The sequence below is a fragment of the Polistes canadensis genome, unplaced genomic scaffold (genome assembly GCF_001313835.1).
Source record: "Polistes canadensis isolate GaletaPanama2010 unplaced genomic scaffold, ASM131383v1 scaffold_3, whole genome shotgun sequence".
In the NCBI taxonomy this organism is placed as follows: domain Eukaryota; kingdom Metazoa; phylum Arthropoda; class Insecta; order Hymenoptera; family Vespidae; genus Polistes; species Polistes canadensis.
The window spans coordinates 2,060,545-2,078,152 of NW_014569550.1; the positions used below are offsets into that span (position 1 = coordinate 2,060,545).

The window sequence follows — 17,608 nt, forward strand, 5'->3', positions numbered from 1 at the left end:
CTAGAAACGGGAATCCTTCGTAGCTCGCCCCTCCTATGACCCACTCAAATTTTGTCTGAGTGTTTGCGAGGGAGACCCGGTAGTCGGTTCTTAAGGATCAATAATTGGGGCCGACTGCAACCCGCCCTTGAAAAGCTACACTCGAACGACAGAAACAGGAAGGACCCACGCGTTTTCTTATTTGAAAAATGCATGATAATCGAGTACTATATAAACACTATTATATACGATCATCGATTTTTACGATAGATATGTATTTTATCGTACAATATTGAAAAATTTTCTCTTTCAGTCATTACTTCTTCTGTCAACATGGACAATTTTGATAAATAATAGTCGAACAATGAAAAATGATAAAAACACGAAGAGCGTAGATATTTTCATTTTGTTTTATTTCTTTTGTTTTTTTATTAAAAATAAATCTTCTTTTCTCACGTAATATATTATTTTACGTGATAATATTATAAACGCGATCTCGGAACATTTACTTTTATGATATTACATGTACATCGATCAAAATGAAGTTAATTGCGTTAAGAATAATTAACAACGATGCAAATGACATCGATAAAGTTCACGAAGTTTTCCTTCTGCGATGACACCGGGGACCGTATGACACACGAAAATTAATGACACCAGTCTCGAACATTAGACATGTTCATCGACCAGATCGATAAACGTGAAACGAACGGATGGCCCTTTTAACGATTTAACGTAGTAGAATCTCTCCCCCTCCTCCCTTTCCCTCTTTTCATTTAAAATATTTTGTATTTAATGAAATAATAAAAAAAATAGGATAGAACATAACGCGTATCGGCGGACATATTATTTAGTTTATTCGTAGGAACGACGATTATGGTTTTGACCCGATTCCTAAATGTTCCACATATCATCGTTGTACACTAAGGCAAGTTTTCTCGCCACACTAGATAAACCCACACGTCATATGCCAACGTCGCTTTTATCTATCGCATTATTCAGAATCGCGACGTGAAATTTTCCTTTTATGGTACTTCTGCGACAAATATGTACATTCTTCTAGCCGATAACAACTTTTCACAAAAGAGTAAGTCTTCCTTTCTTATTCTTGTATATAGGTTAACGCCGATAGTTTTTACAATATAAATACTAAAATCACACAACGAAAACTATACATTATGAAATATTGCTAGCTAATATTCGAGTAATACTTGTTGATTCGTTAATAGAATATACACTGAACTAACTATCCTATAATACATATATATATATATACATTTATCCTTATCTACTTTCTTGATTGATTATTTAACAAAATGATTATTAAGACTTACTAATAAAAACATCGAGCAATCGATTGATTAATCGATACATTCCTCACTCTTTCTCTTTCTCTTTCTTTCTGTCTCCCTCTTTAAATGAAAAAAACTTGAAAAGAAATATAAAGAAGGTTGGTAATCGGCAATCGAAGAGACTGCCCTTGGAACGTGTCAGTGCACCTGTGGGGCATGCCCTGGAAACAGCTGTACTGGATTAATAATTGAAGAAATGGGACTCGATCGTTGATGGCGGTAACGGTTGGCTTTAAAAAGTGGAAAAAGGTTGTCTAAGAGAACGGTTCTCAAATTGTTATTAATTTATATATCCAAATAATTACGAATTATTGTTGATCTTGTGTGACGAATTTGTTTTTTATCTTAATTATATCTATCAAATATTAATAATATTAACAATATAACACATTGATAGATATTATTTAAACGAACTCGTTGAACTTTTCTGAAATAATCAGTAGATATATTTTCAAGATTTTTTCAAGCACATTTTGAGAACCACTGCTGTCTGAGGTGTAGCACCGGGGCATCGATCGCGTTCCCGTTCTTCGGCCGAAGCTCCGAAACGAATGAATTTCGCTTGCCCTTTTTTTACTTCACACCCTTTTGATGGTGGTCCATCGGACGGTTTCGAGTGAAAGAAGTCACTCACAGCCGTGTCTCTTTCTTTCTTCCACACTCTCTCTCTCTCTCTCTCTTTCTTTATTTCTTTGACGCTCGTTCTTCTCTCTTATATCGTTTTTGTATCTCCAGGACTTGTACTCGTCAGAAGAGTACTTTAAACGAGTCAAACGCGATCGTTTCCGACGCGCGTCTTTCTATCCTTTTATTTGCAAAGTACTATTACTCAAGTACTACTTTATGGTGCGAAAACTGGACCCGTTCCGAATGTAAGGAGACCTTCCGATTGCACAACCCTCGACAGAAACTTTATCTTACGTTTTTTCGTTAACAAGCTCTCTTTCTCTCTCTCTCTCTCTCTCTCTCTCTCGACAACCGAACTCGTTCTCGAGTTCCGATTTACTTCCTTATCCCGAAGTTAAGTTAAACCACTTTATTTATTCTTTTTGTTATACTTTCTTCTTCTGTTCTTTCTTTCTCTCTCTCCCACTCTTTATCTCTATCTCTATCTTTCGTATTCTCTATTCTAGTAAATTGCAGAAAACTGTATGCGGTTTAATTAGACTCAGTCAAGTTTAGGGGCTAGATAAATAAATGAAGAAGAGATCAACGATCGTGAAGGAAGAATTTTAACGAGTTGATTTCACGTTCGGAAGGAATAACGATGTTCGCTTCGTTAATTTCGTTGATTGGTCACGGGCTTTCTCGAATTTTGTCACAATTTTACTCGAGAGTTATCTATTCGACTTCGTAAAAGGGAGAACCTTTGAAGTGTCTGAAAGTTTTTAAGAAGACACGACACGAGTTGAGGAAAAACGAACATCGTGATATGAAAGATGGCCCGGTTTAGTCGCCAGACTTTATGAAAAATGTCTCTAAAAAAGGGAAGAAGGATAAGTAACGCGAAAGATCTACGCCTGAGGAACTTTTTCAAAGTGCGGACCGTGTAATTACTGCGAACTACTTGAGGTTTTTGCCACGTACGATATTCCTATATTTTTTTTTTTGTACTTTCTTCTTCTGCTTCTTCTTCCTTTTTCTCTTTTTTTCATTTTACGAGTTCTACGAGTATTTATAAATATACGTTTATACGTTGTTTAATAACGTTTGTTAAAAATAAAGTTCGATATCTTTTCCACATATTTTCTATTAATTAGCCGTTTTAATTTATATTGACGGTATAGTCATTACGCGATTTTCTTTGAATACTTACTTCGTTTCACATTCGGTTCAACGATGATTGCTAAAATTATAGTCGATAGATAAAAGAAAATAATTATAAGAAGTTTATTAAGAGAGATATGTAAGTAAGTGGATATTTAACCTAACATATTTAAGAAACACACAAGCGTTATTAAGTAGTAAAGGTCATGCAATACTACAGGTTTCGTTCACTACCAGACGTATAATCTAATATAATATAGAAAGTAGAAGAAGTGTGGATATGCCATGCTTCTTTTTCTATTTATATATATATATATATATATATACCTAAATGTATGTAGATTTACGCAAGTAGAAGTCATCAGCATGCATATGTACCATGTACGTGACCGTGTATTACGAGATCGCAGCATTTTTTGGAAGAAAATACAAAAATTTTATATTGTCATTTTAATCGTGATCGACAATACTGTAGAATACTATGATTATTCCTTATTATCACAATCCTACTGTGTATAACGTATATTAGTGTTGCAAAAATCTGTAATGTTGAACTTTCTAAATCAACTGTATGCATGTATTAAATATAACATATGTTAATGTATAATATAGTATATGTATACATGTTTATAATTGTTTATGCTTGTGTTCTACTGCTCTACGATAAGACTGTCTATTATCTAAAAGTCTAGCTATGTTTCAGCTAAATAGCTAGTTCTAAGATTTTAGCTATATGTGGATTATGTCATTTTAGTATGTACCTGGCTCAGGCTTCTAAAGCTACTTGTACTGGCGCTGCGGGCCTGCAAACACAAGTACAGTACAGGTCACCAATCACCACAACACTGCAGTTGGAAAAGTACAAATAGACATATAGTATAGATACATAGTGTAGATAGATAGATAGTTAGGTAAGTAGATAGATAGACGAATGGGTAGATAGATAGATAGATAGATAGGTAGAATACTAAATGAGTAGATAGATACAAATAACACAAATACGTAATAGTATGTATAGTTAAAGAAGGAATTATGAATAGAGAACGTAGGGCGATTATGCACGGGGTTTACTATTTAGCAATCTGTATAAAAAAATAATGAGTTAAATAATATGTAACATATAGAAATATGTATTATACATATATAAGAATATACATATTATTTAACTCTTTATCTATTATAATATATATATACCTACACATATCGAGAACGTACACGTTAATAGAAAATGAAATTGTTTTTTTTTTAACAATTGTTTCGTCTTGACTCTATAAAAAACTTTCATAATAAAAATGATTTTTTAGAGAAATATTGCATAAACAAAACAAAAAAAAATGTATTCGTTAACGTGATTTCAAAGATATTTTCACTTTTGGCAAGGTAGAGTTCCCAAGCAGGAAAAGCTTTCCGTATCGCCAAGACCAAACATGAAAACCGAACTCGTGGTACTTGTTAGATTCCAAGTATATTGTATCACGTAAACATAGGCACATATATAGCACTGCACATTGAACATATACCACAACATACGCATAGAGCTCTCAGCGTTGGACAGTTTTATGAGTCAGTTTTCGTGTTAACATTGTTTTGTTATGTAAGTCCATCGTTTATAACATTTGTACAAATAAAGCACTTATTACTAAATGCAAACTTATTTTCATGTATTATTGTATTTCGGTAGTTGTAATGTATATTTTTATTTTTGTATAATGATTACCATAATTTCGTTAAAACCAAATTATTCTGAAATAGTTTCGTAAATATTTCATTACTGCATCATATTAAAATATACGTAGGAAAATTGAAATTCTATTGGCATATATGATCACATTGTTAAATCAATTTCACATGATTTTAATGCTTTCCACGTTCTAAACCAATGAAGAGGATAGTTGGGCGATGAGTTAAACATAATGAAATTTATTTATTCCATTCACGCGCTATATGAATACGAATTGTTACGATGTAAAGAATTTTCATAGAAAAATTCGTTTAATAAACCCTCAACAGCTATTAAAAGGTTGTTCCTAAAATACAAAATTATTAAATAGTATCTTCAATGAAAAATCGTTATATTATCACTGATCGCAACACACTCAATCTATTATATAATATCTTATATTTTTTGTGATTCATTTTTTGTAGGACTTTGCACTTGCTTCGTGACGATGCAATTCATGGATCTCATAATAATCACTCGTTTCTTTTTCCTTAAATTAAAAAAAGTAATGATAATGAAACACCATAATATATAGACACGAGTGCTTTAAAAATTTTAAACCTATTGTGAAATCTATATCCTTTCGATTAGGAAACAATTAAGAATTATGCTTGTGTTAAGTTGAAATCTTTAAATTTTGCGAATTAAAAGAACAAGAAAATAAAAAGAGACTGATTGAAATGAATAGAATTATGTATAAGGGAATACATTTGATGCTCATCTTAACATGAAGTCGCCACTTATCGTCTAATTACTCAGACTATATGATAAGAAGACGTTTCACGAAACGTTGTGAGAAATAAATGAATTATATACGAAATGATGGGAAAGTATGTTCCCAAGGCTACTTACTATTAGATGTTCTTCTTCTTCTTCTTTTCTTCTTCTTCTTATTTGACAAACTTTCGTTAAATGACGTCAAAAGGATTTGAAAAAGAGATCAAGAAATATAAGATACTTTCTAATTCTTTCTCTTTCGCTCTCTCATTAGGTTTCTTTTGAAAATGAGAAAGATTATTCTTAGATATCCTAAATTAGCGAAAACGAGCAAACGGAAGTCGTAAAAGTTGTATCAAGTAAAATTGCCAGATGAATTTAATGCTTAATTCATTTCATGGAAATTCTCGGGAGATATTTCGAGTCACTTTCGTAAGCTAATTTCAAATGAAATCTTTCTGAAAATTCTATACATGTTGTATACATAGATAGTATATATATTTTGAAATAATTCTTTTATTGTTCAAGGTAGATTGCACTGGAAATATTCTGCAATTATATTTATTACATCTAAAGAATATCTCGTTTATATATATATATATATATATATATAAATAGAAAAAGAAGCATGGCATATCCACACTTCTTCTACTTTCTATATTATATTAGATTATACGTCTGGTAGTGAACGAAACCTGTAGTATTGCATGACCTTTACTACTTAATAACGCTTGTGTGTTTCTTAAATATGTTAGGTTAAATATCCACTTACTTACATATCTCTCTTAATAAACTTCTTATAATTATTTTCTTTTATCTATCGACTATAATTTTAGCAATCATCGTTGAACCGAATGTGAAACGAAGTAAGTATTCAAAGAAAATCGCGTAATGACTATACCGTCAATATAAATTAAAACGGCTAATTAATAGAAAATATGTGGAAAAGATATCGAACTTTATTTTTAACAAACGTTATTAAACAACGTATAAACGTATATTTATAAATACTCGTAGAACTCGTAAAATGAAAAAAAGAGAAAAAGGAAGAAGAAGCAGAAGAAGAAAGTACAAAAAAAAAAATATAGGAATATCGTACGTGGCAAAAACCTCAAGTAGTTCGCAGTAATTACACGGTCCGCACTTTGAAAAAGTTCCTCAGGCGTAGATCTTTCGCGTTACTTATCCTTCTTCCCTTTTTTAGAGACATTTTTCATAAAGTCTGGCGACTAAACCGGGCCATCTTTCATATCACGATGTTCGTTTTTCCTCAACTCGTGTCGTGTCTTCTTAAAAACTTTCAGACACTTCAAAGGTTCTCCCTTTTACGAAGTCGAATAGATAACTCTCGAGTAAAATTGTGACAAAATTCGAGAAAGCCCGTGACCAATCAACGAAATTAACGAAGCGAACATCGTTATTCCTTCCGAACGTGAAATCAACTCGTTAAAATTCTTCCTTCACGATCGTTGATCTCTTCTTCATTTATTTATCTAGCCCCTAAACTTGACTGAGTCTAATTAAACCGCATACAGTTTTCTGCAATTTACTAGAATAGAGAATACGAAAGATAGAGATAGAGATAAAGAGTGGGAGAGAGAGAAAGAAAGAACAGAAGAAGAAAGTATAACAAAAAGAATAAATAAAGTGGTTTAACTTAACTTCGGGATAAGGAAGTAAATCGGAACTCGAGAACGAGTTCGGTTGTCGAGAGAGAGAGAGAGAGAGAGAGAGAGANAAACACAAAAACTAATAGGAAGCAAGGAGAAAAAAAGAGGGAAAGAAATATTAACGCAAAAAATATAAAGAAATATATCAATAGGTTTATTGCTTATATATTGATTTCCGATAATACTTATATACTGCGTCGTTGTAAAAAAAGAAAATTTCTCGTCAATGCACTCTCGTACTTTTCAAGTAACCTTTTTCGTTTCGGTACCTCTACGATTATCTATTCGTTAAATCGGTAGTGGAGGGGATTTTCCTTCTAAAATTACTAAAGAATCGAAAGCACTGTATAAACATGCTGGTGAGTGAGTTTTCCTCGTGCAAGAAAAATAAAAAGTAAAGCAGAAAGCGAGAAAGTGTGGTATCACGCGTGTAGTTTGGAAGAAAGTGCTTAAAAAAAAAAAAATAAAAATGAAAAGAAAAAAATTAACATTCGAAGAATTCGAGCAAGGCTCCCTTTTTTTCAAATCGCAGCCTCGAGAGTTCGAGTATATAAGACCACTTGAATTCACGAATCATTAAAATTTTAGCCGGCCGGAAAAGATTCGCTAATTGGATGCTTTTCGTGTTAGCTCGTACAAACAACTCTACTCGAAAATACACAGCGATTTCGGTTTTATTTAGGTTCTACCAAAGTCCTATGTCTCGTGTTAGTTTATATTTCGATAACTAGACTATATACGATAATTGAGAACGAAATTCTAAATATTAATCGGATAATAAGTGTTTAAAATCATTGACAAATGAATATTTTTAATATTTGCAATCGCTAATAATTCTTAAGCACATTTAATTCGATCAATTAAATATATTTTACATCTGTTAACGAAATAACAAAATAAATAATATTATAAATTACGATAAACGTGAGAAAAATATTCCTATAGAAAATATTATATATATTATTCTTATACATATCGGAGAAAAGATTTCCAAGTCTTATATTTGTTATGATTAACAAGCTCATTCCTTGAAATTACCATTATACGTTTCGTAAAAGATGATTTCGTGTGAAATCACTGCAGACGCAACCCCCCACCCCTTCCAAAAGTGGAAACGTTAATGGTTGGTAATATTTCTGTGGTATCTCCAATTATGGAAATTGTTCTGTACAAATTTTAGCCCAATCCGCACGATTTCTACTTAAATTTGTTTTTCTTTTTATCCCCCCCCCCTCCCATTTACCTAAACTCGAATGATCCTCTTTTTTCCTACTTCTCTCTCTCTCTCTCTTTCTCTCTTTTAAGTTTTCATTTTCTTCCAAGTAACACGCGATACCGCAACTCACGCGATTGAGGAAACCAAGTTTGCCTTTTTGCGAGGTGCAAAACCGAACAAGACGGCAAAGTATCTTCACAACTTTTAACTTGATAGGTAAAAAGTACAAGAAATGGAGAATGAGTGAGTGAGAAGAAGAAATAAAAGAGATGAAGTGAATTCCAATCTCCTTGAATTTTGTTTTTCATATTTTTCATCCGACGACAACACACAAAAAAAGTCTGGAATTTTCCGATATAAATGAAACTCTCAATTATTTTACTTATCTCCTTTTCCCCACACCCCTGGAAAGAAATATTCATGCAATAATAATAACGCTATGTATTCATAAATTTTTTTACGATAACTTTATTGAAAGGAAAAAAAAAAAATTTGAAAAAAAAAATGAATTTTGTTCTTGATTATAAAATAAAAAGAAGAAAGAGAAAAAACGATCTCCTTCGTGGATCTTATTACATTTTTAAATTAATTTACTTCTTGTTATTTTCTTGAATAGAAGATAATAATTCGTTCGTAAAATTTCTAAATGTAGTAATTATGTATGTATGTATGTATGTATGTATGTAATATTCGTTAACTCGTTAGAAGAGCATTCAAATTGCTAGTTAATATTAAAAAAAAAGAAAAAGAAAAATAAAGATGAACAAAAAAAAACATCCGAAAAATCGAGCTTAAATTTCAAATATTTAAGAGAAACGATAAAGGTGGTGACAGTCATTTTTAACAAGACTATCGATTGTACGTTTATCGATATGTTATCACTACATTGAAAACAACAGAGACCTTTTACATTTACGAGCGTGAGAGAAGAGATGTAGTAAATATATATATATAAATGTATATTATACATAAACAGGTAGAAAGAAAAAGGGAGGGAGAGGGAAAGAGAGAGAGAGAGAGAGAGAGAGAGAGAGAGAGAGAAAGAGAGATGATTTTCCGCAGTACTGGATCGACTAGGGGCCAAAGTAAAAGTCCCAGGAGAAGCGTTACAAGCACGGATTCGGTTTAAATGGAAGATTCGTTGGTTCGAGGAGAACCTCCTGAAATTTTTAACAAGGTGCTACCTAAAACGTGCTGGGAATTCTTGGGAAAAACGGTTATCCTGGTTTCGTGTGCCATTTCTATATGTAAGTACCATATATATATATAAATATATACATGTGTATATACATTAGGGTGGTCCTTATTTACATCATTTTGAAATTTTTGTTTCCCGCCCCCTAAATATCTTCTAAATGTATAAAAAAAAAATTCCTGTAAATTTTGAGCTCTCGAATGCACTTATATTTTCTTGAAAATATCAAAAAATACAATATTTAGGATGAAAGAAATCGTTTCTCGGAAATGCATTTTTGTTTGTTTAGGTACGCGATACCGCTTGAAAGAATCGGTGGCGAATATTTTGGATGCGTGGGTCAAATTCGGCTTATCATCCCTTGCCACGCTAATTCGTGGTTCAATATTCGAGCGAGGTGACGTTGTAAGGGGGATCAACTTTGGAAACTGAAAAGACATTTCATTTCCAAGCTTATTTCTCTCTATGCGTCGATTTTACAAAATTCATTCACAAAAAAAACAATTTTTCACACGAATATGTTGATATAAACATCCTTAAAAAAGCATTCATTATTCAAGTTTCTTCATTGATTGAAAATTATTTTGGTAAACATTTTCATACATTTCATATAATATTTTCAATTTCTAATGTCAGATCATTATCAAAGCGTAGGTCAGTGTCTGACTCCCGAGTCATAGGTTTGCCATCCTTGATCTATATATTTTATGCTCGCTAATGGTCGAGAAATTTCGAGAAACGCAGAAGAAAATATAAAAGAGAAGCGATCCGTAATTAATCAGTTCAGCTTAGTTCGAATCAGCGTTAGTTAATAAATGGTAAGCTAATAGATGATGTGTAACATTATATCTGTGTTATCTAAATAAAATGACTTTCATTTATTATTCACTATCACACTTTTGCTATATCTCTTTAAATAGGATCCATAATTTCTCAATCTCATTATCGACGATCTGAATCTAACCATAAACTTTCGTAGTTCTGGATTAAACGAAGACATTATTATAAATCGTAAGTAATCTTGTATTAGTCGATACCGATGAAAACCTTTAAACCAATTATTCGAGTTCTATGAGAACTAATTAAACTGAAAATATAGATTTAATATGTACTTAAAGAAAACCATCCGTATAATATAAAATACATAATATATGTATACCTAAGAAGGCCTTTTTCTTTTTTCATAATTTTTAAATCTTAAATTTGTAGTCAGGAAGAGTACTCAAATATCCGGTTTTTCTTCATCTTACTTAAACACTTACATCTTACTATCAATAGCTTTCTAAGCACAAATTTAAGTAATCATAACAGTATAAGATTTTAAGGGATATTGACTTTACATAGATTCATAAAGTGCAAAGGCTTAAAATTACTATCATGTTTTTTTATATTATTGCGAATACATTATACGTATATTGTAATATAATTAATAAATAATATTAAAAATAAATAAATATATATGAATAGATAAAGAAGAGTATCACGTAAATGAATCTTAAACCATAATCGTTTTACGCGATAGTCAGAATTACGAGATATTATTTTTTTAGTTAAGATATCACTTTAAATGGTATTTAGCTCAAGGCTACTTTCATTGTAACGAAACTCCAATTTTTCTCGCTATTGTTATTACTGCTACTGTGTTACTTGGTGTATATGAATTGTGCGTACGCGTATATGAAATTTTCTTTCTTTGCATATTTTCTCTTTTACGATAAAAAAAAACAAGAAAGCATACTCGTATTCATATAAACAGTATAACTTATATCACCGTCATGACATAGAAATTAAGGTTTAGAATGTTTCAGAATTATCTCTAATCGTAAAGGGAAAACATAGAAATAAAAGAAAGGAAAAAGAAAAAAAAACCGATGTAGATAAAAACGACAGAAAAACGAACTTCGCAAGGTTGATGTTCTGACGTAAAAAATTCGTTTCGTGTCACGCACCGTCGTATCGATTATCAAACGTTAAACAAGAAATTTGTTGAAAAAAATTCTTCTTATACAAGCAAAATACTAGACAACGCACGCGTAAAAAGCAAAGTAACAAATTTATGAAAAATATTTGATTGCGAAGAAAATAAATGACATAGGAAAGATTAAACCGTTCCGAATTAATCGTCACACTTTCGAACAAAGTAAATACTCGTTGATTGATAGTTTTTGATACCGAGTGTGCGATCAGCGATCAGTTTTTTATTATTTTAATGCTCCATAGTGTACGAGATTAATCATCTATTACCAAAATTAATGTGATAGATATACGATTATCTTTTCTCTTACATTTTTAATCTAAACGAAATACAACGGTTTGTTTATTAAATTTTCAAATACCACTGTCGTCGTCGCCTATAAAAAAGATTAGTCTCTTCCAATGATGATGAAAAATACCTAAGTAATTTAAATATTAATTGTTTGCATTAGCTATAAGGTATTAATCGTGTAGATAAGTGATATTACTTAATGAGTTCTTAATTAACGACTTTACCTTGCTTCTGTTACGCGGTGCGAAGTCCTCTTTGCTGGCCTTCCGCCGCTTGTCCTTGAGGATCATTCTTGCTGCGGCGAACGCCATCTTGTCGTGTCTTCACCCCTCTTTTTTTGTTTTTCTTAATGTTTGTTCTTAATTTTATTTCACACCGAAATCGAGATTCCCAAAAAATATAAGTAGAACCAGCGTCGTTTAGCCGAGGAAGAACACACTGGTTATTAATATCCTCGATTTTTCACCGAACACGTTGTTGTTCTTCTTCTTATTAATTTTTCTTAAACGGTAAAGAAGACGAATAGAAAGACTGAACTTGTTTATTGCTAATTTAACAACACGAAATAATATGCGCCAATTTATTGCCAGTATTACGTATCACACATGCGTTACCGTATTTATATATACATGCACATATTTTGCATGTAACAATCGATAATCGATAATCGCATCTATTCGGAAATGAAAAAAAGAATACACGAAACACGAATTGTTAATTTTAACTTTGATTACAAGAGATCACACCCTCTTGCAACATTTTTATTATACTTTTTTAAGATTTTCTTTTTTCTTTTAACCCACTCACTTCTCTCCGTACTTTCCCCTCTTTTCTTCTTTATTTTCTTTCTGCTCTCGGCTCTTCAAAACGAATCGATATCAGTATCGGTATAGATACATATATATATATATATAAATATGTGTATGTGTGTGTATGTATATATGCATATATATCTATACAACCGATGAACACTATCGTTTACGTTATAAACGCACAGCCAATAATTTATCTTGGAACGCAACTTTGGCTTTTTTTTTCTGTCTCTCTCTTTTTTTTTATTATTGTTGTCGAGAAAATACTTTATTCCTAAAATCCAGGATTTCGTTTCTCGGTATTTCACTTTTTGTTTTATCGTTGAATAAATGCTCGAGAGTATCCCGATATTACTTTCCGCTCTTCGTTTCCTTTTTTTGCTTGTTGTAAAAAGCTTGCAAGCAGCAAACCGGAGGGAAACATTTGGTTTGTCACGCGCGACCGAATCGCCGCCACTCGAACGTTGTTTCACGCAATCGATCACCTAACAATCACTCTATCTTTCTTTCTCTCTCTCTCTCTCTCTCTCTCTCTCTCTCTTACTCTCTCTCGCTCGCTTTCTCTCTCTCTCTCTCTCTGTCTTTCACGACGATCGTTATCTTCCTTCTTCCATTCGATATATCGTAGACGTCTACATTCCAGTCAAAGAAAATCGTGACTGATGCGACTTCATTTTTCGTACAACACTCGAACCGACGCTCGTTACAGCAACTATGTCCATAGATCTATAAAATGAGAAAATATTGGAGATGGTGTGGTATTAAATATTTTAGTTTGACTTTTTTATTCTTTTTTTTTAATATCATCTTCCCAGGCAATAGTCTTCCTCCTTTTACTTATATAATATATATATACACACATGTGTGTATTTATATAAAAATTATTCATACTTTTCAAAGGAATAATCTCGACCGTTCCTTTTAATTAGATCAAATAAAGACAAATATCATTTTAAAGCTTTCATTTTGCTTTTTCCTTTTTTTTTCCTCTGTTTTATATATATATATATATATGTTACCGTCAAAGCCAGAAATCAATCATTGCTAGTAATTCCTCGGCATTGTTATCAATGCAAAGCGCCTTCCGACGAAGTCGGAAATAAGACTTTTTACAGAGTTTTTCTAGGCATAGAACATAATACTTTGATATCCTATAGAATATCAGAGATTGCAATGCTATAAATTGTACAACTTTGCTATTTCTTTGAAAAGTTTTGGTTAATATTTTTTATACTAAAAGAGTGAATAGATTTTAATGAAACTTATATTAAATTAAAGTACACTCTTTTGTCTAAGCGTAGAAGACCATATCGAGTTATAAATTTAGCATGTAAAGTTCAGGAAATGTCAAAGAATGCAATGCTGTAAATTGTGCATCTTTGCAATTTCTTTGAAAAGTTTTGGTACATATATATATATATATATATTTTTTTTTCCCGTTTATTTTTTTCTTCTTTTTCATCTTGTAAGACCGGACATGAGGTTTTAATGATTTTAAGTAGAAAAAAAATATTTGAGCTATTCGAGTTTTGATATAGGTGTATATAAAGGATAGTAGGGATTTTTAGGTTCTTATTGTTAATTAGACAAATAGCGTTGAAAATCCGTTTGAACAAAGCGAAAAAGTCTCGTAAAAGTTTTCAATATCATCCACTTTGGCATCTCATATCGATGTTTCTTTTATGTAATTTCGTTCAATCAAAAAACGTTATAATGAAACGTTTAAGGGGAAAGAACCAGATAGGGAGAAATTTCGAAATTATTCTTTAACCGCAAAAATCGATCTAACCTATCATATAAATAAGTATACTATATGTCCATTGTTTCTTTCGAGAATGCGTATAACGCGAATTTCTGCAAATATTAATGCGCGTCAATAGAAAATGATAGATTTATACCAAATCGAATGTTAAAAATGTATTTATATATTAGGTTGCTCAAAAAGTTTGTACCAATTTAAAAATCATTCAAAGATAACATGTCTACATATATATATGTATATATGAATTTAACACGTATATTATCAAAAATGTATTATATTAAGTGTAGCAATGAATTCGTGCGAATTGATATTAAATTTATTGCATCTAAATCGCCATTTTTTTTTCGTTTAAAATTTCGTCAATTGTCTATAAGATAGACCAAAATCATCGGTAATAATATAAACTATTTCGAAGATTAACAGATATATGATTATTTTATAAATCAATATTAAATATGTTTAAAAAGACACCCCTAATATACTACCTATACCTATAAATATTTTTAAAAATCGGCACGAACTTTCTAGGCAACCCAGTGCTTATGTTAAATACCTATACGTAAGTTTAATTTCCGCTAATGTTATTCTACGTTTGTTTAAAGTATTTAACGTTTCCACGGGAGAAGTAAAAGAGAACAAAGAAGAAATGGAAAGTCCAATTATATAAACTATCGTATCTGAGAGAATTGCAGTACATATTTTTCTTTCCATAGGTCGGTACTTCACAATATAATTTGTCGTAGTACTATATCTCGTCAGAATGATTCCTTTCACCTTTCTCTTTCTCTTTATTGCTCTTTTTTCTTTTTATTTTTTTTTTAACTTTCAAGATACGCAAGAGCTAATCTCGTAATAAGAAAAGTTTTCCTACCGTTGCGCATTTATTGTATGTAACAATTAAAATATTATATATATATAAATTTTTTTCTTTTCCTTCTTATACCAAAGTACTTCGCATTTTTTTTCTTTTTAACGTAACAGGAAGTAGCAGCGATGGGAATAAAATGGCACAGGATTATTAAAGAATCGATGAAGACATCCCTTGAGAGTTGAGTATGCTCTAGCACTCTAACGAACGAAGCCTTTTAAATTCCGGTACGTCTGCTGTCTGTTCGCTTTTTCTTCATTTCCCGACAGAAAGAAAGAAAGAATCCGTTATGCTATTTTAAAAAATGGACGCTTTCAATTAGACTCATTTTTGTCGTTTAAATAAACCGGGTTTTTTTCATCTCACTGTAAGCATATCGATAAACACGTTCTCACATTATCCGAGCTTGTAACTACTAATTAATCGCAAATTTGATTTTCGTGACATTATCATTGATTCTACATTGCAATTTATAACGTTAAAAATATTCACAAAAGGAAATTTAAAACGCATATTTATTTTCCCACAATTTTTATCGTCGTGTTACGTTCCGCGAGATTTCAAATGCCACTTTGCAAATTTGAATAACATTACGTTTAATTGAACTCACTGCTAACCGTAGAAACCTCGAGCTCTTTTCAATCTTAATAAATCAATACGGGGATTTTAACCGATTTTTCTATATCTTTTTATTTCCTTTTTTCCTTTCCTTTGGTCATTTTTTGTTGTTGTTACATTCCCACACGAAACTAGTCGCTTTATTTGCGGTGAGTTTCTGTATCGCGAATTCAACGAGATATCCGATAAAACGTTTGCCTTTTCTCTTTCTCTCTCTCTCTCTCTCATTCTCTCTTTTTCTTTTTCTCTTTTTTTCTTTCCTATTTCGTTATCCCTTCTTTCTTTCTAGGAAACAAACTGTACAAAACAATGCTCGGCCGCATTCGTTCCGTCTTTCTTCCATTTGTGTTCGCGTTCCTATTCACTTTTCGTACAACGTTCCCATTTTACTAACGGAGGAATAGATAAACTTTTTATAGAACAGGAAGAATAGTTTCAATCCATAGTAAAGCTACACTCAACTTTTTGACATTATCAAATTATATGTGAAACGATAAATGCGTATATACGATACATACGTATGTGTATATACATACAATATATGTAATACATAAGTAAGTATACGAGTAAGTATAATATATATGGATGCGTAAGTATACAAGAATGAAGTTGCATTTTAAAGGAAGCATATATGATATCTGGATATTTGAGAAGAAAAAAAAAAGATGGAAAAAAATCATAGGATAGGAGGGAAGATTCGAAAAGAAACTCGACTGGTTGCATCCCTTGATTTATTGTATTTCTTCCTATACTCCGAATATTTCATATCGCGATAGACAGCACGGTTCATGATTTCGCTAAGTAAACATCTATCTTTTGTTGTCTGGAAAAAGAAAATAGAAAAAAATACAAAAGAATATCTTGCCATCTCGGGGATAAACATGTACCGTTAGGACTTCTTTATCAATAAAAATAAAGATAGAGAGAGAGAAAGAGAGAGAGAGAGAGAGAGAGAGAGAGAGAGAGAGAGAGAAGTAAACAAAAAGAGGAATAAAAAATAATAAAAAGGAAAGAAACGAAATCACTTTTCGTGAAAGCCACGTTCGCGTAATAACGTTCCTCTATCGCTTTCCGATAGGTTTAAAGCCGTAAATGGAACGCATTGTGTTACTTACTCGTTTTACTCTTCCATCTTTATATTTGTTTCTTCTTTTTTATTTATTTATTTATGTGTGTGTGTTTTTTTTGTCCTTTTTTATTATCAATATAACTATACAACTTCGATATCGTCACGAATGATATATTATATTAAAAGATATACGAATTTTAACGAGATGTAAAATCAGAAAACAATTTATTGTAAGTTTTATAGAATGAAACTAAATTTAAATTACAACCATAGAATATAATTCTCATCACCGAGTTCATATTGTTAGATTCTATTGTACCACGTTTCATTTCACCGTATAACAACATTTTATGAACTAATTCGATGAACGAAACGAAAGTAGGAAGAAAATCGATATACATACTCACTCGCATTAACACATGTGTATTTCAATAATTTATTTTTAATCCAATAGTCATTGTTATCATTTTATTTTTACCGTTTAAATGTGTACGCGTATTATATGTTTGCACGGATTTGAAAGAAAATGACAAAATTTACATTTGAAAGAATGACAATAAATTTTCTTACTTTTATATACGATCACGTAAAAAACAT

General features: G+C 31.5%; 1 protein-coding gene across 8 annotated transcripts in view; it reads right to left on the bottom strand.

Annotated features, from left to right (window-relative positions):
- The window catches only part of LOC106786015 (neo-calmodulin-like), a 94,032-nt gene that overhangs the window by 26,683 nt on the left and 49,741 nt on the right, over positions 1-17,608 (bottom strand). For 3 of the 8 annotated variants that reach the window (XM_014746956.1, XM_014746974.1, XM_014747005.1), the window contains one exon: positions 3,860-3,901. The exons of 3 other annotated variants lie outside the window; for them this stretch is intronic. In XM_014746956.1, the coding sequence (XP_014602442.1) occupies positions 3,860-3,901 (42 nt within the window). Of the gene's footprint in view, positions 1-3,859; positions 3,902-12,106; positions 13,421-17,608 lie in introns of all 8 variants that reach the window. 2 more of the 8 variants (XM_014746965.1, XM_014746994.1) reach the window with 2 other exon arrangements.